Raw genomic sequence first — 25,009 nt, 5'->3', positions numbered from 1 at the left:
CAGACAGAGACATTAGACTGGCCTCTTGGAACAATAATGTTCTTCTGTCTACACTGGAGGAAGCAACATTCACTAAAGATTTCCCAGCAGAAGAGCAAACCTCTGCATAGAGTTCATAAATGCAGGTTATGTTACAACATATATGTAGTGATTTGCACTGCTCCTGGCCAGTCAGGGTCAGCATTGTTCAGATTAAGTTAGCATGACCCGTAGAAACACTCTAAGCCTAAGTGAAGTATAGCTTGTGCCTCAGGCAGCTCTGAATCCAGCAGTACCATGCTGAAGTCCACCCCTTTGGTCCTGAAGCAAGCACCACTACAGCCGAGCACCAAACAGGAGTCAGATGGGAAAAACAGCTCTGAGCTTGGCTTACATATGTCAAATCAGCTGAATTTAACTACCTCTCCTTCAAATCCATAAATCAGACCTTCCCTGGAATCTCAGTCAACCATGTCCTAAAATCCCTTTTTGGAATTTTTTGCAAGGCCATTTTGCCCTATTCTAAGTTTCACTAGAAACACACCAGTAGCATCGAGGAAGACTTGGAAGTAATGTGAAGCATTATGACTGGCCACAGTTCCTGGACAGTGAAATGTCCCACAAAGAGAAGCAGCAGCAGTTCTGCTTGCTACTGCTTCAAGTAGCTTAAGCAGTCAAAAGGTCTTACTCTCCAGCCTTAGGGTAGACAATACAGCTCAGAGCAAGAGAGCCACAGTCTAGCAATCTGCCCTGCAAGCAATCCCAGCTCATGTGAGGGTTAATGCCTTACCTCGGTTGTAACCAGAACAGTGAAACGTATTTTAGGGGCTGAGAGCCCACCAGAGCTGCCATGCAATTCAATAATCGCTGTGGTCATCCCCTCTGCACCAGACAGACTTTTCAGACATGCACTCACACAGTAGTGCACATTCTTCTGTTTCCTTCCAGATCTCTTCAAGGTTTGCCTTAACATCCCAAAGCATAGTGCATCTAAATCAGTGATTCTGGAGTGTCATGTTGCAAAAAAAGCTGTGAGCAAGCTCTGAAATAGAAAGAGTCCTGTGAAACAGAGTGACCAAGGGCATCTCAAAACAACAAAAACAGGCTGCTGCAATCATGGACCTTCTGCAGTCCTGATGAAACAGCAGAATAGCTGCCTGCATTTTCCCAGTGCGCTTGAGAACAGTGGAGCTCTGCAAGAAGGCTCCCATGTGCCAATAAACCAACTCCCTGCTCTTATTGAGGAAAGGTTTAAAGTAGAACTCCTCTCTGCTTTATTTGCCAGGGAATGACTGGCTTGCATTACACTAATGAATCTGATGCCATACATGGCAGTCTCTATCCACATCAGCTCTTAAATACCTTTTGTGGTTCCAAGCCATTTCTCATTCCCATTTCAGTAGAGACCTTAAGATCAAACATAACCCTGCTCCAACTGCACTGATATCTGCAGAATTACTTCTGCTAGCTAGTTGGGATACTCTGCAAACCCTTCCTGCCATTGATCTCTTCAAGTGTGAAAGCCTTGTCATGGCCTTCAGGCCATCAGCCCAAAACCTCCAGTATCAGAGGAAAATAAAACCCATTCTGAGTGTTCTTGAAAAGCATTCTTGGCTGCAGTGGGACATAGAGTCACTACCTCAGCAGCAAGTCCAACACAGTACGGTTCTAGTAAGGGCAGCCAGACTCCTGTGTCTTCTGATCTGCTGAAGCCAAAGCCAGAACACAAGAGACAGATTTGTTTTTCTTACTCACAGAGATGCCTTTCAGAACTGAAAACTGCCTCAACTATGCAAAAATCAGGAAAAGTAGTAATATTTCAGAAAATTCCTCCTAATCCCCAATCTGTCCAACAAAACATAAATGAAGCCCTTTAGGATTAAATATGCATGTTCTTCGTACAGGCATAGTAAGAAAAGAAAAGGCCTTTCTTCCTTCTTCCACATTGGTTCGTGCTACAGAAAATGGAGCAATAAAGCAAAGACAGTTACCTCGCACTACTGGACCCAGGGGCTGCTCCTTAGTCCAACAGAAAAGTGACACTAGGCAGTTTCACAGTCTCCCAGTGGATCTTCTCATTTCCCCACATTTCAGAGTTGTCAGGGGAATCTCAGCAGCACAGGAATTTTCAGAGCTTTGTCTCAAGTTTCTTCCAAAAGAGAGATATTTTATAAAAGCAAATATTTTCAATAAACTTAAAAAAAATCTATGAGAAATCTTTCAAAAATGTAATTTTTTTTTCAAAGAACTTTGATAAAAGTGACTAGGAGTTGACAGATCTCCAGGTATCTGATTTGTTTCAACATGTTTTGAACCATTATTGTAACTATACTGAGCCAGATCCTAAGGGTATCCACTTTAGCACAGCTGAATGATTGATTTGCAGGCTTCAAAACCTGAAAACCTGATTTCACAAAAATGATTTGAGAGAGGGAGGGAAAGAGGGAGGAAGAGAGGGAAAGCTAACTCAAACATTTTAAATGCAAAGCACTTTCATTTTAATAACATGCCTTATTGTTTTTCCCCCATTAACTATACAGCAGTGAGGGGAATGGGGGAATTTCCTCTTTGGCAGATTTTTAGATGGCATTGCAGATGCCAGGCAATAATAGGATGAGAGGATGGGATGGAGGGTATAATTTGGCCTATAGATCTCTACCAATATAAAAAGCAGCAAACAAAAAGAACACAAGTGATTCTCAGAGCACAGCATATGGGTTCAAAGGCCAGCAACTAATGGGAAAAAAGCAAGCATTTTTTTCTGCCTCGGAAAATTAGAAAATTTTCTTAACTCAAGTGAAGATCAAATGTGCAACTTTAAGTAGGTGTTTTACCAAATCACTGATGAGAGTAAAACCAAGCAGAGCTGAGGTTGAGAGGTGTATGAAAGAAGCACAGAAGTCCTATTACTGTAATGATTTAGAATTAGGTTGGAGGAAAGTGTTTTGAAATAAATCTTCAGGGAAATTCTGAGAGGGTCTGGATGAGAAATGAACTAGTTGGTAGTTTGGAGTCCTTTTATAAGAGCATATCTCCTGGCATTCACTCAGACTTCATCTATATTGTTTGCAAATACTCTCTACTAACTCAGAGCTCTGAGTTCTAACTTGGTTGACAGAGATCCGCATGCAGACACCTGAAAATTGCTTGGATCAAATGGACCACACTTAGCTGCAGACTGCTGTCATGCCTGCCTTTCCCTCAGCAGAGTCTGAAGAAAACTAAACTGCTACAAATACATGAGAATAGTGGTTTGTAAGCAAGATGCTATTGCAAAGTCTTCTGCAGTTGCTCCAGCTGCACAACCTGTGCTCTCCCTGACAAATCCTTGGAAAGGAAGTTCCTTTGGAGCAAAGGAGACTGCTCTCATGAATAACAACTACCAGATCATATCTGTCACTCCAAAAGCTTTTAAGCATCAGAATAAGTGATGCAATTTCCTGTGCAATGACAATTCCTGATGTGACCATGCCCACAAGACGATCCAGGCACACTGGATCGAGACACCCAGAAAAGGTAGAAGACAGCCAGCATTGCTGGAGTTCTGAAGCAGAGTACAAAGCTGGGGAGACACAAGGCAGGGCCATTCCAAAGGCAGGAGCTGCGGAGGGAAACCCACTCCTAACTCTGCAGTTAGGACCCACCAGAACGTGTGAGGGGAGAAGAGGCAGAGCTATATGAACAGAGAATTGAAAAGGCTAAAGAACATTTGAAAAAGATACCAAAGCCTTCCAAAGTCAGCATGAAGACAGGTAAACCCAACTGTAAACCACATATGAGCCTCCTTCAAATGGATCTCCAAAGGGATCTGAGCCAATGCATCTCAGAGGGAAGGAACTGCTACCCTATTTGCAGGTTTCCAGCTCTGTGACTTCACCAGGAGGATGATGCTATTTGGTCCACTAATTAAAGTCCCAGAGTGGGAATGAAACACTAGCTCTGATACTTGCCAAAAAAATGGCAATACTTGGAAACACCAAACTTCAAGGCACCCTTTTCTCCCACAAGCCAAACCAAGAGCATAGTTGCTTTAGCAAAATAAGAGAAATCACATTACTTCAGATGCTGAGTACCTGAATAGTGATTTTGGCATTTCTGCAAGCAGAAACCAAGCTCTGATCACATCCATGCTGTGAAATTGAACTCAGCACAAAGATCTGTGGCAGAATACAGGCTGTTCTGAGATCAGATTCCCTGCTTACCTCTCAAGGACCTAGAGAAGGGCATAGCTGTCTTTCTAGGCAGGAGATTGGAAGAAACTGGGAAAAGGACAGTTGGAATGGGAAAGCTTTCAATATCTGACAGAGTCTCAGCCCTCATCAGCCAAGCCACAACTTTTACTAAAATAGCTACCTCCAGTTGTATCTAGGTTCATTGAAGAACCATATCTCCATCAGCCCCAGGAATGTAGAAACTGCATTTTTCCTCCAGAGCCTAGCAGCTAGCTAGAGATACTCCTCATAAGCTAAAAGAATGTACACCTAAAAACAGCCTAAGAGTGTCAAATGGCACAATTTTAACCCCTTCCCCCACTCCTCCCAGCCATACAACATTTTCCGTGCACAAGAAAACAACACAGGGAAATAATAATGCCTGACCTGATAGTTTGTTCAGAACTGCACCTCCCAAACAAGAAGAGTCTGTGTTTCTGTATATATGTATTAAGTACTTCCTCCACTATACAACTAATCCAATCAACAGCTTTAGGAAACTCTGAAATGTTATAATTCGAGGAGTCCCATTCGTAAAAAGCCTTGGGCTGTTTCTGTACAGAGGTTACATTCTTCCCACTGCAAATAAAAAAAAACGGAGAGGAAGACTTCCTACCAGGGAAGAATGGGTCCCAGTCCCCACCATGCTCAAGTGGACTACCCTCTTACAATTCACATCAGTGTCAAGGAAATTACATAGGAGATGAATCAACCCTTCTCACTCCTGTAGGGGCCCCTTGTAGCATAAGTGAGTACAGACAACCTTCTGCACATGCTCTATAGAAAACTAAGCCCACTATGATGGTCACGGGGGCTGGCCATTTATCAGCTTGTATTTTCACAGGGGTTGAAGCTGAGGGGATGAATGAAGCCTGTGGGAGATGCGGACATGGCCATCATCATCTGACTAAGGTAGAGCACTGCATGGCATATCAGTTTTGCCTCAATCAATAAAATGCACCAGGAAGAGTCTAGTTCAAACACACAATGTGAGGCATGGTTGTAAGAGACCAATGCCTGCATAACATGATATGAACTTGGGTTATAAAATTCAATTTGTTTATCAGATGGGTATTACCTAAGTGGACAGCTGAAAAAGTACATTATTCCATACATAGCATTTATTGTCCCCCCCCCATTTTCCAATGTGAGTCAAAACTAACGCCAAACTAAGTGTCCCTATTTCAAACACATTTCCTTTCAGATCTGTGGAAATATAGTTCCTCACAGGAAGAGACCAGTGTTGTAAATTTGAAACTATTCTCTCTCAGACCAGATGAGGGCATGGCTGCCCTCTATGTAAATCACATCTCCATTTTTAATGGACAAAGTTCTGAGTTGAATCCCACACCCAGCTGCATATCCAGGTTTTCCATGCCCTTCCCTGACTATGGGACCAGGCATCAGGAGTAACAGGGAACTCCTTCCTCCCTAGCAAAAAAAAAACAGAGAAAAGAAGGTATTGCCATTTCTGGGCTGCCCTTACCTGATGTGTGTCTTGCATTGCCATCCGAGTGCTTTATTAAGTCAACAGTTCTGTCTATTTGAAACAGCTTCAAATCATCTTCATCTAAAGCAATATCTCCCCAAAAGGCAGCTAGAGAGAAACAAATTGCAATTAGTTTAGCTCTATTCTGGGAGGAAAGTACAATTCCTATGTGGCACATACCACACCTGAAAGGCAATTACTCCATAGACCAGAAAAAGGTCATACACAATAGCAGTTTTTAAAGTACAGATGGAGCAGACATCGGTGAAGAGGTGTCTACTTAAATTGAGCCACTGTGCAATCTCTTCATTGAGATTCCTAATGCTACTCTTTGGTTTAGGTTTGGCTCACAACCAGGGGCTAAGGTGGTAATATTTACTCCTCATTAATGCCTAAAAGAGTGATAATTTATTGGTATTTCCCTTGTTGGTGTGAAGGAGTTAGCTAGGTTGCAGCTCAGATTCTGACTGAGATGTTCCATCTGCACTATCCCCCGGCTAACAATTTCCAAAAGACATGAGGACAACAGTGAAGCATTGAAGCACATCAGTGTATGTCTAAAGGCTACAGTGTCAGCCTGCAGGATCTAACACACATGGTTAGCTCTCAGACACACACTATATTGGTCTAAATCCAATCTGTGAGCCAACCGACCGTTTCCACTTCACTGCAGAAATTCTGGTTCTTTGTCCTCTTGTGGATCAGTTACCCTGATTCAAGTTGCAGAGTTTTCAACTTTGGAAAAATCCTCGAGTTTCAGCCAAAAGCCATGAAAATAAAGCAAACAAAGCAATACCTCAACATTCTCAAGTCAGAGAAATAGACTGAAGACTCCTGAGTGGAAAAAATGATATCCTTGGAATATCCTGAGTTGATTCTGCACAGTGTATAGTTACCGTATATAGAATTTGAACAGAATAAACACAGATGATGAAGCAGTTGACCAAGCACAACACTTTTCAGAGATAACAAACAGGTTATGAACAGAGCTGTTAACACCCATTAGGTGAAGCCAGTGTAAACTGATAAATATGAAAAACAGAAAATTAGAGAACTCAGTATGTCACCAAAGGAGCAACGCTGAGTTGCTGCCTGCAACAGTGACCAGGCATGATGAATTCCGCCCCCCCCCCCCCCCCCCATATTGATTCAACAACATTTACTATCGGGGGGGAGGGGTCTCATTGCCACACCAGCAGCATCACTGACTAAATATGTTTGGCCTGAGGAACCAATGAATTTTACTCACTACTCTACTTTTGCTGCCAAGACCAGACAAAATAGCGACCTTCGCTTGAATATCACAATCCAGCAACTGGACCTATGGCAATTTAATAATGAAGAGCTAACTCAGAGAGGGAAGTTTTTTCTGATATGTCATGGCACCAGGTTCTGATGCAGCACTTCTGCCTCCTGTATTCTACATCCCAGCATCTCAGTCTGTTCAATAGCATTTACTAGTGTCACTGTTCTGGGACACAGGAACTGCAATGTCTTTGCACACTTCTGGGCACATCCCATCTGGCACACACTACCCAGTCAAGAGCTGCTATGAGCACTAGAGCCCTGGGGTGAGCAAAGAGGAGTTCAACTGCTTCCTCCTTTTCCTGGAACCCCTCTTTTCCCCTCTGCTTATCTGACCATGGTAGTAGACCAGGAGTCGCAACACCAGGTTCTCTTGTACTGGTTGTGACTTCCTGTCATTGCTCTCACATGCTTGCTTTGCTGTGGCCTACACAGATTTTAAGGACACAGCAGGCCAGTACCTCACCCCTGTCAAAGTAAAGTCTTGCCTATTTCCTCATTGAAATTTGTTTCTAGGAGCAGCTAGGTATTTTTACCTAATGTCCACGGCCTGCTTTTGCAGGCACTGGTAAGACTAGATCTGTCCTCCCCTCCTCCTTTGACATACAGCAGGCTTTAATCCTACTCCTCACCCTCAGTCCCTTGCTGCAGGAAGAGCTTCTCAGCTTTTAAATCCTGCTCACCCCTCAGCCTGCACAGGCTCTGGCTTTTTGACTGGGTGTCCTTAACAGTGCCACAGAAACCACAGTACAGAAATAAAGCGATAGTTCCAGAAGAGGCCATAGTCTGTGCAAACAAATCTGCACAAAAGCTCACATTAACTATAAATAGGACAGAGCCTCAGGAGTCCCAGAATTGAACTAGGGCTTCTCCAGGCTGAGTGCTACAAAAAAACTCAGTTTAGACAGGCTCTCCTCAATTTCTTGGCAACCCAAGATCTCAAGCAGAAGAGTCACAGAGAAGAAAATAAAACACTGTCAAATACCCACCAGCTAACAATTCTATTAGCATAGCCAAGAGGTAAGCCAGTTGAGAATGACTTGTGGAAGAAACCTGAGGTTCAAAGAAAAGTAATTTTCTTTCTTCAGATAAAGAAATGACTTGCTCAGGGCAATGCAGAATTCAAGGGGCACAGATGAAGACAGCATCCCCTGTCCTCTGACACCTCCCTAGCCATATCTAATAACCAGCTGCTGGCCAAACAGATATCACTTCCCTACCATCCTTGCTACCAAACCAATAGACCCCTTTCAGCCCCAAATTAATTTTCACCATTCTGGTCTCTCAGAGGCTCTTTTCCACTAGTATTACATCGTTTATATTTCAGGATGAGGTAGCCCATGCCAAAGCACAGCTTTCAATGCAAGGCTGTAGCATGGATTTATACAAGCAGTATTGTTAAATTTTCATTCCCATTGGAAGGCAACAGTTTTCTCCAGTCATGCCAAAGAAATCTGTTTCTGTTACAAAGCCATATATCATCCTGAAAGATAGCCCACAACAAAAGCTGAATTTTTCTAGCATTTATTTCCAGTCCTCTGCAGTCCCAGCATGCTTCAGGGGAACCATGATTTATCACAGTCCTGAACCAGCTGAACAACTTTCCTCACTGGAAGTCCCAACTGAAACCACTCCACTGCCACTTCTCCTGTGCTGTCAAAGGCTCCTGCCTAAAGACAGGCAAGACTGAAAGAGGCCTGCTTCCACCCTGAGGGAACTGTCTCACTAGAAGCCCAAGTACTTTGTTATAAGAGGTCACAAGTTCAGAGACTGCTGGCAAATGAAGCAGCTCAAAACACCCCTTCTGACTTCCTTAACCAAAGTCTCCTTTTTAATTTAATGTGGGAGAGTTTCCAAAAGACAAAGCAAACAAAAAAAAATTAAATCTCTGAAGAGCAGACTAAAAAATTTGGAAACCAGCATTTCTCTCGGCAGAAATCTGTCTGCAGCATACAGCCAGGTACAAGCTCTCACACTCAGCATAACAGCACATCATCTTTTATTTATTAAGATACACTAATCACTTTGGATAATCAGAACAGAGCAGCTCTTACTGAGATTCACACAGCCAATATGAGAGTTTGTCTCCATGCTGGACTAGTAAGCTGCGCTAAACACCTCTTAACCCCAAAACATTTAACCTCACCACATATATGCAATTGCACAGCATTTATCTGCTGGGGCGGCGGGAAGGACAATTGGATGCTGGGTTTATTTGTTAAATGCAATTCAATATAGTTTGCCCTCAAGAAAACAGTCCACATACTGGAGTTCGCATTGCATGCTAAGCACAGAGGTACCATGATACCTGGGAAGTACGGCAGACTGCACCAGGAAGGATAATACCTCCTCCTAGTCAGAAGGAAGGCTGAGCAGTTTCTGAGTTTCACTTACAGACACATAGTCCAAACCCATCAGTGCCTTCACAGTCCTTCCTTTTCAACAGTAACTTGTTTTGTGAGCTCTAGCATACTCTCACTCCAAAGCAATGTGACAATCCATAGTGGCTGCTTTCCTTCAGTCCTCCCTGCATTTTCTCTGGTCCTCAGTTGCGTTGCACAATCTGATTTTGAGAGGGGGGAAAATGATTTTGCTGCCTCTAGTGAGAATTCAATAGCAAAAAATGTTCACAAAAGCTTATAATATTCCTTTTCTCTGAAACAATGTTTCATCTAGGCCTTTTAAGCAAATTATTTTCCTCTTGACTCATTTACTTTCAAAGAAAACAAGTACAAAAATCACCAAGAAAAGCTTCTAGTATTCAGCATGGAAAATCTACTAATAATATTGCTCTTAAAGATAAACTTCAAAACAAAATATAATGCTGTGATTTATTAAAAGCAGGCTGATTCAGCACTTTGAAACAAAGACCTGGAGACATGTCTCCTTCCCCTTCACCACAGTGAGCTCCACGTTTAAGCAAGTATTTGAAAGTCGCTTGAGTTGGCAGAACTATGTGTGTGCATATGTGTGTGTGTGTGTATGTACATATAAAACCCTATACCTTAAAAACTTTGTTCAACATCTGTATTTGAACTGATCTCCAATAATCAAGCATGTCTGGGAGCAAAACTATCACTCATTTGCTTAACACGGCCCCTTGCCAGGAAGCCCCATTCACTTTAGGCCATAGATACATCTTGATGACAGGGATCTACAAAGCAGTCAGTCTCTGTACACTATGGGAGAGCACAGCAATTTTCACTGTAACTACCAACAGGAACAACTGTGAGAGAGATGCACGGGGTAGGGTACAAGCAAACCCTCCCTTGTCAGGAAAGCTTCCTCTATCCCACTGCACCACAAACATAGACTTGTTCCCTGATAGGAGCTTTTATTAAGAAATGGCGGGTTTTATGGGCTGAACGGATGGGTGCTGAAACTAGATTGAGGACTATGCCCTATAACTTGAGCCAAAGGAGCCCTCCTTCTGTGAGTATAGAGCCAGGCTAAGCTAGTGTATGTCATCATCTCCAGGGTCTTGTCTGAACTTAGAGCCAGCTGGTATGACTTCACTTCAGATCTTCCAGTGTGGTTTTAACAGTATTGTTGGAGGGACTTTACTCTTGTCCAACAGATTTCTCACAGTACAGTATAGCAATGAGTATGGAAAATAAATAGCAATGCGAACCCAAACAGATGCATCAGACCCATTTCAGCAATACTCACATCTCAAACACAGTTTCTACTAGTGTTCCAACCTCTGTGTGTAGATGGTGTTTGGATTCCCCAAAAGAGATGCCTCATGACCATTCCTGTATGTGGGTGCCAGTGCAAAACATCCAAGGAAGAAGTGTTTGCAAAATCAATCTTGGCATCTCCAATATTGTGACAGATGCCACTTTCAAGTGACCAGGTAGCAGACTCAGCTGTGTCCCTCAAGTGATGAGGTGCATTGGCTGTATGTGGATCACAGTGCACTCAAAGGATACACTCTGAACCCACCTAAACCTATGGGATCAATCACACATGTGTTTCCAAGAGAAAAAGTCTATCTCCACTCTGTTCTTCATCATTTGTGTTACTAGAATACCCACCACCAGCTCCTATTGTCCCAAAGGTGCTTGCACCATAGCAGAATAGTACAAGGGAAAAGCAGTGTCCCACCTTGGCAACACCCTGGCCTGTGTATGTAAGGAGTGCTGGGCATGGGTATGCACACACAGCTGGGTAATAACGAGTGCCACCTCCTGGCAAACAGCAATATGACTGTCATGTGCTGGCTGAAACAAGCAAGTTATTTTTGAGTATTTGCTGATGCTTCCCAACTTGATAGCTCTGAGCACTTGGAGATTTAATTTTCAGGGCGGGCCACACTTTCATTAGTGCTAACACTCTTCAGCCAAACAATAACTAAACAAACCAACAAATCAGAGAGAGTTCCTGCTGTCTCCATTTTTCTTTTTTCCTGAGCATGGACCCCATGGAGGAAGACAAATCTGCTGCTGCTGACCTGCCTGCTGACGCAAGGAATAGGTAGAAAAATGTTCTGAAGTATGCTGATCTATATCTTGAAAAAAAATAACATATTATTTGGGGAAAAAATCCCAAATAAATGCTGTAGAAATAGGGCCATATCCTAAATGTTGAATGCTGCCTGAACCAAAGGAGGCTGGAAAACAAGCAGCAGCAGTGGTCAAGAGAAAAGCATCAAGACTGCTACATTCAGCCTTTTTGTTTTAATCTGTATCAGTCTGTTTCTCCTCAGCAGGGATGATCAGAAATTTCCCATTGGCCAGCTTTGGGAATAAGCTGACCTGGAGACTCTGGCAGTAAACCAGTCCACACAGCAAGGGTACCTAAAGGCAGAGCTGCTGTCTGGCATGAGTGTGGTTTCCTGGCAATAGAGGCTCAACAATTAACTTTTCAGCCAGCAGGAGTTTTCCTGCCCAGGGACCACATTTCATTTCAGAAACAAGTCTGAGTTTGTGGAAGAATGTCTAACGACACAGTCCAGTTTTAAATTGCAATAGATATTTCAAGAATATCAAAACGTTCTGGGAACCGGAGTCTGAATTGTTATTCAGGCTTCTTCAGAAACCTGAGTGGCCAAAATTCCTATATATAACCCTCCTGTAGTACTCTCTCTTGGAAAGTTATTTGCAGGAGACAGAATTAGGCCATGAATTCATAGTCATTACAGTTCATGTTCATTAAAAGACTTCCCTGGAATGTGATGATATATTAATGAACAAACATCCTAGTCTTGGGTTTGTCCAAAGCTGTGAACATGCATGTAAGCCTAAGCGATGACCAGCTTTAAGAAACAATACCCGCTCTCTCTTTGTGGAATGCTGTCTTATTTTAACAGCGAACAGCAGCACTCAGTGGCAGGAATTATACTGTCTGCCATAATTAGGTTAAAAGAAAGACATCTTTGAATATTCACAACTCTCTTGTTACTGGTTGCTTCCTCCCACAAGGCCTTCATCTTTTTCACACCTGCATGGCACCTGAATCCACTCCAGTGATCTAATCCATCCCTGGTACAACGAGCAATGCATGAGATCGTACGTGAACACAGACTGAGCGAAGTCCATGCCACAGGCAGCAAAGCAACTTCCACTGCAGGCTTTTAAATGGTTAAATACCTGCCCTCTCACCTCTTATAAGAGAACATTGCAAAGGGATTGCCAATGCCTATCACTTCAGAGGTCTTACAGGGCTAAGGATGCTGTTTTCCTGTAATTGGGTGTGAAAAAACAAAGGGACGGGATTAACCTTTTATGTTTCTGGGGAGGGTAAATTGAGCTATGTTAGCTTAATAAAATGCACATCTTTTTTGTTCTAGGTGACTATGCATGTACTATGACAATACTGGTTGGAGACAGGGCTTTGCCTGTGCATCTTTAAATTGTTTTCCATGAAAGCTGTACACAGTATGAGGTGTGCCTCTTGGCCACATTTCACATGTAGGCAATCCACTAAGAGGGGAGAGGGGAGAGAGCCATCATTATGCATTTTTATCTTTCTCCCTCAACAGAGGCAGATAAGCAGAGCCACCCTGTACACTCAGACACCTCCCTTGCGTACAAATGATATCAAGCTCTGCAGCACTTGCTGTGCCTGCAGGCTCCTCAGGACTGAGGGCTATCTTTCTGTCCAAATAACTCTGAGCCTCCTGCTGCTGGCTAGGGGATGCAACTATCCTTCCCTGCTCCTGTCGAACTCCAGCATGGACACAGCTGCTCCATTTTGATGAGGAGGGGGCTGAATTTCAGTGCCCTCTTTCCTCACAAGCCAGGAATGGCTTTCAGACCTAGTTTGTTTCCTAGGGCCAGCAGCATCCCACCACCCTGTTCTACCATCTCAAACTAAGATTCTTCTTTTGCCTCTCATGCCAGCTCAGCATCTCTTCCCTCCACCCTACTGATGTCTGTCTATCTCTCAGCTGAATACCAACCCCTCCTTCTTGCCTGAACTTCTCTCCATTTGTTATTGTTCCGTGTTTGTGGGAGCAGTCTGCAAATATGGCAAACTAGAAAAAATATTTCATTGCACTGAGCTAACAAACTATGAAACAACAATCTCTCTTTAAAGCATGAAGGGCTGATCAGAAACTTCGTATTTTATGTCTTCAGCTACCAACAGCCATGAGCTAAGCCACTGACACCTTTCCAGCCAGTAAGGAAGAGTGCAGGCTAATTGCTTTTAAACAGGGCTAGTGTTCGTAGGTCTGCTTGTTCTCCAAGTTACACCAAGTTCAGGGCCAAATAGGAGAAAAGTCAATGGTGATTCAGAAGAGACCTGATATCTTTTCTTTAAGCCAACAGCCTGGCAAGTTGCCCCTGCCAAAAACAAAACAAAACAATACCCTTGATCTTCCAACTTAGTGTAATTTAACCAACTGAGCCATTTTCTTTCATCCTAGCTGCTATATGAAGTGCCAAATCCAGCATTTCTGTTAAGATATGATTACTTTTTCTCTTCCTGGTCTAGTTAATTACATTTGATCTTACGAACATTTAGTGCTGGCCTTCCATCAAAAGCCTGTTATACTAAAAATTCCAAGTTCTTTTCTGCAGTATCGCACAGTCAGGCACTATCACCCATCATTTTAATAATGCCCAACAAACAGAACTTGGGTATGGCCATGATGCCGTAATTGCCAATGTAAACTGGAGTTCCTGCATCCAATTAATCTAAAGCCTCAGCCTGCTCTATATCTCTCAGCCCTGCACTAACAAGGATATTTAGAATTCATTATGGTAATCAGCAGAGAAAACAAACCTCCAGGATTTCCAGCCCTTGGACTGCTGGGCAACAATATTGCCCTCCCATTAACACAGCATGGGTACTTTCTCTTGTACTGTGAGGTGTTGAAATATCCCAGAGAGGAATGGCTAGCTCCCTTTCAGAAGGGCAAGGGCAGGAAGCTTCATATCCTGCCAGAATCAAGAAAAGTTTTGGCATCAAGCCATGCAAAGATCCTCAAGGGAGAATTTGGGAGGAAATGTTATAATCACAGATAGATAGAACCTGGCAGTCCAGGTTGTATTTGAATTTATAGGAGTCAGCTTCTTCTGAAACTCCACACAGAGGCAAAGCCCTGGTGCATCCAAATCCTACTGCAGAGACAAAGTAATAGACAACAGCTCCAAAAAGCTACCAGTGGAAGTGGGAAAAGTCTGTAACAAAGATAGCACTGATGAGGTGCAGCTTTTCAATGAAAAGAAAGGTGACACACACATGGCTGCTTGATCAGGAGGCCATATCCACTTCTCTATTTGACTCTCAGCAAGTGGTCCAGACAACCCTGGCCTCCTGCAACTTCTCAAGTCACCTCACAAAACTAGGGGCAGTTTTGTCACACCCCATAGAGAAGCTATGCCAACTAAGTTAATGTGGAAAAGGCCAGACAGAGACAAGAGATCTAGGCTCCAGCCTATGACCACTCCCCACCAACACTCGCACTTTGCAATGCACACAGCTGTCAGCCACAAAGGCAGTGGGAATCAAAAATACAGACAGACAAAAACGTTTTGTCATAAATGATAGGGCCCATAATAGATGCAAAGCCTACTTGACAGAGGCAGCAACTTTCCCATCCATCCTTGCTTCACCTCACCCCAAGTGCATACGAGATGTTTCTCATCAGCTCACCCTGTAAGGCAGCAGCACTGGCTTGGAAAACCGTCATCGTTTCATCTGCCCTTTAAGAGTAGGCGATGGCAAGGTAATGAAATTCAAGGATGTGTTTGTCAATTAATTATGGAAAAAGCTGTATCATACAAGTCTCGTCTCACTCCCTCCATCATTTTTGCAGCTCAATATAACTTTAATTAATCTTTCCTTTGCCAATTTGAAGGAAGGGTGAGCACGCTGCAAACACCCGCTGAGTATTAAATTGATTTCCTCTTTTATAGTTCTCTTTTCCTCCCTATTGGCCCTATGATGATTTGTGGCCCTTCACTTGGAGACATTTTTTTAATGCTAATATAATCCAAAGCCCCAAGCAACAATCCCATCCAAAAAAGCAACACTGTGCACAGACGATTGCTTCAGCCCAGGCTCTGTCAACACCGAGCAGATCCTCTCCTATCTCTTTTTTCTCCCTCCACCACAGGAATTCAAATTAATCACCTTACCTCCATATTTTTAGTATTTTTACCAAAAGAAGTGGCAACACTGTGGTTCTAAGTAACTAAACAATTCAGTTCTCATAGTTCCCTGCCTCTCATTTGCTGTGCATCTTAACTACCTAAGCAATAAAGCAAAGCATATTCCACTTGCAAATGTGACCCCCTGGCTGAGACACCAGGCTGGTCTTACACTCTGGATATCTGAACTTAAATCAGAAGGAAGGAACAGCATGCTCAGCTGGGCTTCCCAGTAGTTCCAGCTACCCTTAGGGAAAGACACCATCACATCTTGGGCAGGTTGGCCTGAAAACAGAGTCTTTAGGGGCAAGCACACCCCAGTCCACATGCCAAGTCTGTGTTAGACAGGAAAAACAAGCCAACCAAATACAGTCTAGCTATGCAGCAACGAAACCAGCTCTTTTCAAAGCAACCTTCCCCTCCACCTTGGGAAGGATATAGGTCCTGATTTTCAGAAGCAATTCAGTTGCCAACCATTTAAGAGTTTCCCATACTTGTCAAGTATCATTTACAAGATTTATGAATTCCCCTCACTCAGTATGGGCTCCCACCTGCAAGGCATGTGCATGTTTCTTTCTCAGGTGCTCGGATGTGACAATATGATAGCTACAGGAAACAAAGGCTGGGATCACAGTCCCCATCTGACAGATGAGTCACTGTCTTGAGATTTAGATCCTTGTTCAGTAATCCCTTCTCAGTATCAGGGGTTAGGACACCTTGACCCAAACTGATGGATCCTACTTGGTGGATGTCCCACAAGAGAGACTCTGAGCTCTCTGGCCATCAGCTCATCCTGCAGGAAGAGACAATCCAGATCAGCCTTTCTCCTCAGGTAACTCCCACATCATGGGACTTGACCTGGATTTATTCCTCAAAATAAGGAATAATAACCTTGAGATGACAGAAAAAAGTTTTAAAATCAAAACTACTGCAACTCTGAACTTCATCTGGGATAATACAGTGCTTGAGGGCATTCTCCCTGTTATTTGGGATAATACAGTGCTTGAGGACATTCTCGCTGTTAAGGACATTTCACTAGTCATGTCCATAATGCAAAATGAACGATTACAGCTTATTTAACTGCATCATTCAAGGAGGTATGTTTTTCCTTCAGATAGCAGCTTCCTTTGAAAAAAACTGTCCCTTTCCCCCCCACACACAGTGTCAGAACCTCAGCGTTTTCACCTGCTTGCAGCCCCCAGTAATGCAGCAGGGGAAGAGGTACTCCCAAACAGACAGGCAGAAAACTCATTGGCAACTGCCCACCCACAGTAAAAATTGTCCCATTGCAGGCAGACAGGTGCTGAGCCATTAGCTAAGTTACATCCTCAGAAAAGGACAGTAACAACTTAGGCCAACTTGGAGCAAACCTTAAGGGACACTGATGATTTAAAATCACATAGTGCGGGATGAAAGAGGGCAGTTTGTGATAAATCACATCCATTCAAGGGCCAGACAGGGAAAGCAAACACAGGTTCATTTTACTCATTGTTTCTTACCAACCCACACCAGGAGAGGACTGTTGCAGCATTGATGGAAGACTGAAAAGAAATGGACAGCAGGCAGAAAAGAACTGGGAGCTATTTACAGATGATAGCTAATATGAGCTGTTTACAAACTTCCCCTCTGTGAGCTGGGGATGGGAGGATGGCAGGGGGGTGGTTTCAGTCATTAAAAATACAACATGAGAATCCATTAATTTTCCATAGAAACAATGTCGTCATAGAAGCGAGACAAATCCGATCAGTCATGCAAATGTGCTGATGTTAAATTCTCAGGCCTGGGTGGAGAATTTTGGTTGCCAAAAATGGAACAATGAAGAGATCAGGAGATTAGCAGCCAGAGTGGTAGTGGCAGTGGATGTCATGGTGGGGGCATGGGATGTAACTGAAGATCCCCTCACACCCCATAGTGGGGCTTGTGCTCTAAGCCGGGCATAGGTGTGCTGGCAAAACAGACAAAAACTACTCTCCTTACATGAGATCCTGGGAACTGTACAAATACCACATTCCTGCTCCACAAACCAGCAAGACTGCTGAACACACTGCAGAGAGTAAAAGGAATAAAAGTCTCAGTGCCCGACAAGAGTGGGGCTCTCTCAAGTTGTGAAATCCTCATGTCAAAGAAAAGCCAGGGGTGATAGCACAGGCAACAGGCGTGCATGTCTCATAGCACAACATAGCAACGCATTAAGCAACACAGGTTTAGGTGAGAAACCCAGAAAGCATGCTCTCCACTCAAGACATCAGCCCTGCCCCTGGGCACAGGCTGAGCTGTGATGCAATACGAAATGTGGCATTAATGTTGCATTAAGGGGGAAAAAAAATGTAGAAAAGTATTTTTTTTTCCCTCTCCACCAAAAAAACCCAAAGAGGAAACAGCAGGTTTTATCTCCTTTCCTCCCTCTCCCTCTAAAATCAAACTTTACAAACATTCCTCAGAAGGAAATAATACCCATGGAAAATTTTAGCAGCATCCCAAGTGGGAAGAGTAGAAATCACTCACCTTGGCAGCAGCGTGTAGCCCTTCGCAAAGAATCAAGCCACCATCCCAGACTAGCCTCACCACGAGTATTTAGGAGTTAAAAATAACCCTATGAAATGAAGCGCTCCACCCCCTGCAGTACGCAAAACATTACTGGAGTAACACATGTGACAAGGATACTTCCGGGTAAGTCTCATCACTGGCAAAAACAGTTCAAAGAAATACATGAACAAAAAAGCTAACAAACAAAAAAACAAAACAAAACAAAACAAAACAGGAGGAGGAGGAGAGGTCAAAACACATCCTAAACAATTTTTTGCCTAAGTTTGTCTATAAGCCAAAATATCAAAATTTGTCGCAGAGAAGATGTCACAAAAGGCTGTTTGGTTCACTGCTCAAGTTTAAAAAACACTTTGGTTTTACATTTGAATGTGTTTACCATTTATGCTGCAGTGACGTCGAGGCACCTGCTTACAGATCCTCTGTCCAGCCAGGGCTAGGCTGAACTCAAGGGGGACAGGTGAGCGCATGAAAGCTTTCTTCACACTGACAACAACAATATTGGAAAGGTGCAACAGCTGGCCTCATTGCAATGGCACTCAGCCCATCTCCAGCACACACCATGGTCACGCTTCAGAGCGCACAGCACAGCAGTGACAACAAATGAGTAATATTTACACCATTCATATACCACTGTGGTTCATGGTGCTCAGCACAGGAACAGCTCTTCAAAACAGCTTACATTTAAGACGGGGGATGAAAGAGAAGAAAGTCAGAGACAGCAGTGACTCACCTAAGGCCATAGAAAGTGCCAACTGGCAGAGCTCTGAATGAATACAAGACTCCTGCAGTCCTGCCTAGTACCCTACCCACTGGACCCTAAATACTTCAGCTTTCAGAGGCAGTACTTGTACCAATTTCAACCTCTGTCCTGGCTAAAGCAGTCTTTGATGCTTAAGCAAAGAGAGTCACACTACATAGAGGGTTGTAGGGTGGGCTGGATGGGGAAGGGGTCAGCCCATCAGTGCCTTGGAAGGGGCGCTAGCACCTATACTATCCACCTCAGAGAGACTCTCCAGACCATGACTTTGCCCAGGGCAGGTGCTGGCTAGGTAATTCACCTTGATCACAGACTGACTTCTGGTGCCATGTAATCCAAAGAGGTGTTTTTCACAGAAGAGGCCGATCCCACAGGATACAGAAATGCCCCAGAGAGAAGCCGTATTGCTAACTGAGTGTGACATAGCCCAGAGCACAGGCTGCTACAGGGGATACTCAGATAACTACAGCTCTTCAAAATACCCCATATATCCTCTCCAATAATTTCCTGCCTGTTTTAAGCTCCCACAAAAAAGCTTGAAAGAACAGTGATTGTCTTTTCTCACCATATGTATAGAGTAAACGGGATCTCCTGTGTCCCCTCCTGCAGCTCTTAAGTCTTGTCAGTAGCCTGTTCAAGCATCTCCCCAGATTTGCACCTTGGATCCAGCCAGCCAGCCCCAGCAGACACTCTTCAAGTGTGCTTCTTGAATGGCCAGTATTACAAGGCTGTCATCCACACACATACATACAAAATCTTCACTGTACAGACATCCCTGTGTGGCACACAAAAATCACACAGTGTTACCCTTGTAGGAGTGATTCACATCCTGCCAGAGCTTCCTTGGAATGGTTCCTTCTGAAGCCCCCAAACTTTTCACTTAGCTCCATCAGCGCTGGCTGTAGAGCTCTTCTCTCGTTTCTTCCTCACCTTTTTCCATGCCTTTTCTGAACCCTATTACCATAAACTCTCCAGTCTTGTCTTTCAGTGTTACTGCCCTACATTACTTCAGAGTAGTGGCTAAACTCAGCCAGCCCAGCATCCATCAGTGTAATCCCAGCAACTCTCACCTTGTCTATTCCTGCACAGTTGGCACTCAAAGAGTCAATGGTCTTAATTTTCAAGGCCATTCTGTATTATCCCAGCCATACACACCACCCTGAGCATCTAGGACCCTACAGCAACACAACGCAGTGTACAGATCAGTGTACAGAGCTCCAGAGGGATTTACTGTTCAGAGGCTACAATGGCTGCAGTTACACAGGCATCAGCTCTGGGTGCAATCTCCCTCCATACAAAATTTCTCTCAAAATTCACATTCAAATGTCACAGCAGGCACAACGTTCTGCTTTCTTTAACAAGGTCTCATGTCCCTCTAATTACTAATATTGCTCAAACTATGTGGAGAAAGCCTCTGAGCTTTAAACTAGGGCATCATGTACAAGTGGAGGACATGGGTAAGAGAGCCATGGACTATACAGTGTTCTGTTCACACAACTGATCCTGTAATGACAGCAGTGAGCAATCAGGAGAGCAGTCAAGGGTCAAGTGTCATTACATATATCCATCTTATTCTGCAGTAGGCACTCATGAAAACTTGGTCTTTATTAACAGACATCCTGTAATGTTCTGGTTCTCTGTTTTACTTCAAGCACTTAACTACATCTGGGTGAGGACATGCTCCCCACTTCCCAAGCCAGCTGCACCCTTCACTCGCTCAAGCATAAATGACAAGAGCCTGCTCAAGAATATGCATCTGTTTCATGTATGGCTCATATGGCTAATTTAAACAGCTTCCATATGTTGCCAAAAAACTGTGACTGAATGCCACTTACATATAAATGGGGAGATTGTCTGGCTTTCACCAAGAAAGGTTTCATCCTGGAGCTTGGAGCAACAGCTCCTTTGTTCCCAGGTCTGTCTGTGCTTTCCCAGTGCCCTCCGCTGTTAGATTGTGCTGACTGGTTTAAATGCTGCCTCCTGCCGGGGTCGCACCACTATCGCAACATGCTTTAGAAACTGCAGTGAAAAGACCAATGATGAACAGCTCAATAGGAAAAAAGGTTTATCAGGTCACATAGCGCATCCATGTCCTGCTCTTAGTTCCAAAAAAGTTATTCACTCACAAGACAGACATGCTTTTTGCTCTGGGCCTCACCCAGACATCACTATCAGATGCTAAGCTCTAGCTCTTAGAACTCCCCAAAGCATACGAGGGCTTCCCTCAGGGGTATTTTCTCCAGAGGGTACATCTAGGAAGCAGAACAGACAATAAAGCTATTTGGAAATGCAGCAGAGGCCATCAGAAGGATTTAAAAGTTCAAAGGGGAAAAATAAAACAGTGCCACTACTTGCTTGTCAATAATGGCAAGTTACAGTTGTACATCCAGAAAGTACAGTGCAGAATCTATGTCCACTGGAATAGGTCCTGCACAGTAAAACCTGCCTCATCTCTTTAGATAAATCTTGCTGGTGGAGGGACCAAAGAGATGTCCCAAAGAGACATTGAAAGACATGTTCCTTAGGACATCCAGAAGAAATAAAGCTATTTTTTTAAATCACAGAATCAGAGGTAGAGTTGGATGTCCCAACTCCCCAGCTCAATGCTCCATCCAGCAGACAGACCTGATGTTGTCCAACACCTAGGTGTTGAGGTTACCCTCCCTTTCTTGAGGCTGAAGGATTTCAAATCCTTGTCATTTCACAAGGGTGTTGCACAACAGAAAGGGCAGTCAGACCAAGAAAAAGAGGAGGGAATTCTTCTTCACAGTTCACTAGTACACTGAGCTGTTCCCCATTGCCCAGATCAGGGGGATTCATGTTCATGAAAGCTATGCTACTCCTACACCTAGTGGCCACCCTGCAGCATCTCTCCTCCTCTTTGGGGAAGCTGTTGGGGACCACAGACACAGTTAACTAGAAATCCCCTTTGAATCTGCAACAGGGTGAAGCATACAAAATTATTCACATGACCGCTTCACATGGTTTCCATTATTCCTAAATTCTTATACATAAAGGAGAAGCATCAGATTTACACATGATGGATCCAGACAGCTGCAGACTGCCATAGGCACTAACTGCCCAGAGGTAGAAGCCACTCCTCACATAATCCTGTTAAACAGCTGGAATGAATGAAAATGCTGTGTGATTTAGCACGCTAATGGCAGCCCATCTCTGCTTCCTCCACTGGTAATGCAGAATCCTCTTCAATTCAGCCTCTCCCCTTAGGTCCAAATTACAGAAGTAATTTGAAACTGAAGCCTGTAGCAAGTCCGAACCCCTGAATCCTGCAGCAAGCCCGGAGCTTATTCAACTATGAGGCTACAGTAATGGATGGCTGATCTCGGCACTAGGCACACATCCAGGCTATCCATTGCAGTCTGTCTCACCATGGTAAGATGTAGTTTTGGGGGTAATTAAGTGCAGAACACACAAGTATTCTCATTAGTGGAAAACAGCACATTGGAGATTTCATATAGAAAAAAAAATGAGCAGACGGCCATCTCCAAAGGCAAGGTGAAATTTAGACAATATATAATCGTTATTAGACCCAGATCCAGACTGGAATCAAAAGCTCTAGAATCAGAGGGATCTCAGATGGAAGCTGTTTAAAGACCCTTCACAGGGAAGAATATTATATCATATCACAGCAGAAGTGAAGAACCAGCATAAAATTAACGTTAAATAGTTTGAAAAAAAAAAAAACATTGATAATCCTTCACTTCCGAAGGAATACCTGAAAGAGGAGCACCAGCATAATTTTGCACTGTCCTCTCTTGCAGCAAGACTGTCTTAAACCATTCAGCAGAAGATGACATTCAGTAAGGCTTATGCCTCATGCAAACATGGCCTAACTTCCACACCTCCATTAACTGCCAATTCATTCCTAGGCCTTTTCAGTCATATTTGATCACTAAAACATGAAATTTCCTACAATTCAGTGGAAATGAGGGGATGTCTTAATGAAGATCAACATCCATTGACTGTCCAGACAAGTGAGAACAAAATAAACACATGCACAGCAGGCATACCATTTCATTGTGCATGCAGCTTGCAGTACTACCAGTTTGCACTCCCTGAGGCAGCTGTATTTATCGCAAATGGCATGATCCCACTCTTTTCTCCCCTTCCTCCTTTTCAGCAACTTGTTCCTACAGCCACTCTCGTGTTACCATAAGCATTCACAGGGCTGGGCAGCCATGCAGATCAGAAAATCAATCTAGATGAAAAACGATTCAGTAAAAATCAGTTTGTTTTCAACCAGATTGGTTCTTGGTTATGCCCCCACCCCACAGCTCACTGATATTGAAACTAGGATAGAGGTAGATGAGAGGGAAGATTGTCCTTCTCAGCATAGTGCAGACTTATGCCAGAATAAGGTAGTCACGACTGCAGCCTTAGTGGACAAGGATGGCTTACAGAGCAGCTGGCTCAGCCCTCCCTGGCCATTGGATGGCCTCCTACTTCAGTTTGCCCATTCTTCCCTTTCCAGCGCTGTCCTGAAAACAAAGCATCACCCAGAGCTACTCGCCTCAGCCTCCTAGGCCTCCAGAAACATTCACCATGTTGCATTAAAAAAAAATACAATCCTGAGTGCATACCATAAACACTCCTGCTGGCCATCCCTTTCTGAAACACCCGTTCTGAGCCCCTTACATTAGCCCAGCACCTTTTGTGTCAGAGCTCAGTTTCCTCCCTCACAGCAGCAAGCACTCGACAATTTTGCAAGTAATCTACATACGCTCCCAAGTCAAACACCCAGAAAACCACAAAGGTAGCAAGCATCCTTGAAAAGACTAGTGCTCCAGTTCACTCAAGACCACAAAGAAACAGGGATGCCGAAGTATGAGCATATTGCACTCTGCAATGGTGCCATTCAATTGTCGAAAAGATAGAGGCTTTTTTCATCTTTGCTCTGTGTACACCTCCCTGGTACAAGAGAAGAGAAATGGCTCCTGTCATCATCAGTCCACTCCATGCCAGAGCTGGATCTGTTCCAGGAGGAGTGCAATACAATTGTATAATTAGTGACTATCAATGCACAAGCAGGGCTGGATTAAAGGTGCAGAGGCAACTTCAGTTTTGACATTTCCTATCTTTCATAAAATTTCTTTATATGGGGAATGAAGACAATTTCTTCCCCTGAAAAGATGCCTGCACCCTCTGGATAGCAAACAGCCTTCATTTCAGAAGCATGCCTGTCATTGAAGTGGAAGGGTACAGTTTGACAAAAGCAGAGAGCAAAGGGGAGAGAAGGCACAGCTGCTTTTAGACAGCAGCCAAATTTAAAAGTGTCAGTGAGGTCTCTCTGCATTAGCCTTGTTCTGTGGCACGAAGGCCATTTTTAGCTGAGACTCTCAAAACAGTCCCTAGCCTCAGCAGACCAATGTCAGGAAGAACTCCAGCCCAAACAACTGCAAGTTAAAAACTGGTTCCGTTTTGCCACAGCTGCAAATCAGGCCTTATCATAGACACTCCTGGGCATCACCAGGTGGCAGAACCATCAACCTCATTGGAAAAAAAAAAAAAGAGAGGTACAAGAAATAGAAAGTGGCTCAATTATTGCAGAAGACACCCTGTTCCTCAAACAAAGCAACCAACACACAACTCTGCCTTCAAATTTAGCTATACAAGTAGCCGTATGACCACATTTCACTCATTAATGTGGACATTATTGCACTGAGTCTCTCTTAACTGCCCTGCCTCAGTCTCTGTCTGACATAATCAAATACCCTGTACTCAGCAGTCACATAGCACACATACCTCAGAAACAGCAATAGAATTGAGGCAGTTAAACTGCTATGCTGACAGAGGGGTGACTTTACTAAGTCAGGAAGAATCAAGAGCATCAAGACACTTAAATCTTTGGCTTCTCCAGTAGCAACTGGCTGTGGTAGGCACAGAAGCTGAACTGACAGCTGCAGCAACAAAAAGATGCTGTAGGCACCACAGAAGAAAAGTTCTCACCCAGCACTCATACTTTACTTATACTTAATGCTGGTTAGATAGGACAAGTATAGTCTACTGTGCCCTTTTCATATGAAAGGGTTTCCTGCTCCAGGACATGGCACAGCTGTCACAAAGAAACTGGGTATTATCACCTGAGGAAACAGTACTTCTG

At 43.7% G+C, this 25,009-nt stretch overlaps 1 protein-coding gene across 1 annotated transcript in view; it reads right to left on the bottom strand.

Annotated features, from left to right (window-relative positions):
* TLL2 (tolloid like 2) overlaps positions 1-25,009 on the bottom strand; it is a 97,221-nt gene that overhangs the window by 56,987 nt on the left and 15,225 nt on the right. Inside the window, exon 2 of the mRNA XM_062579883.1 lies at positions 5,677-5,787. Within this exon, the coding sequence (XP_062435867.1) occupies positions 5,677-5,787 (111 nt within the window). The remainder of the gene's footprint in view (positions 1-5,676; positions 5,788-25,009) is intronic.

The sequence above is a fragment of the Rhea pennata genome, chromosome 7 (genome assembly GCF_028389875.1).
Source record: "Rhea pennata isolate bPtePen1 chromosome 7, bPtePen1.pri, whole genome shotgun sequence".
NCBI lineage: Eukaryota > Metazoa > Chordata > Aves > Rheiformes > Rheidae > Rhea > Rhea pennata.
The sequence above is the reverse complement of the archived record's forward strand: the minus strand, read 5'-3'. Positions and strand labels throughout refer to the sequence as shown.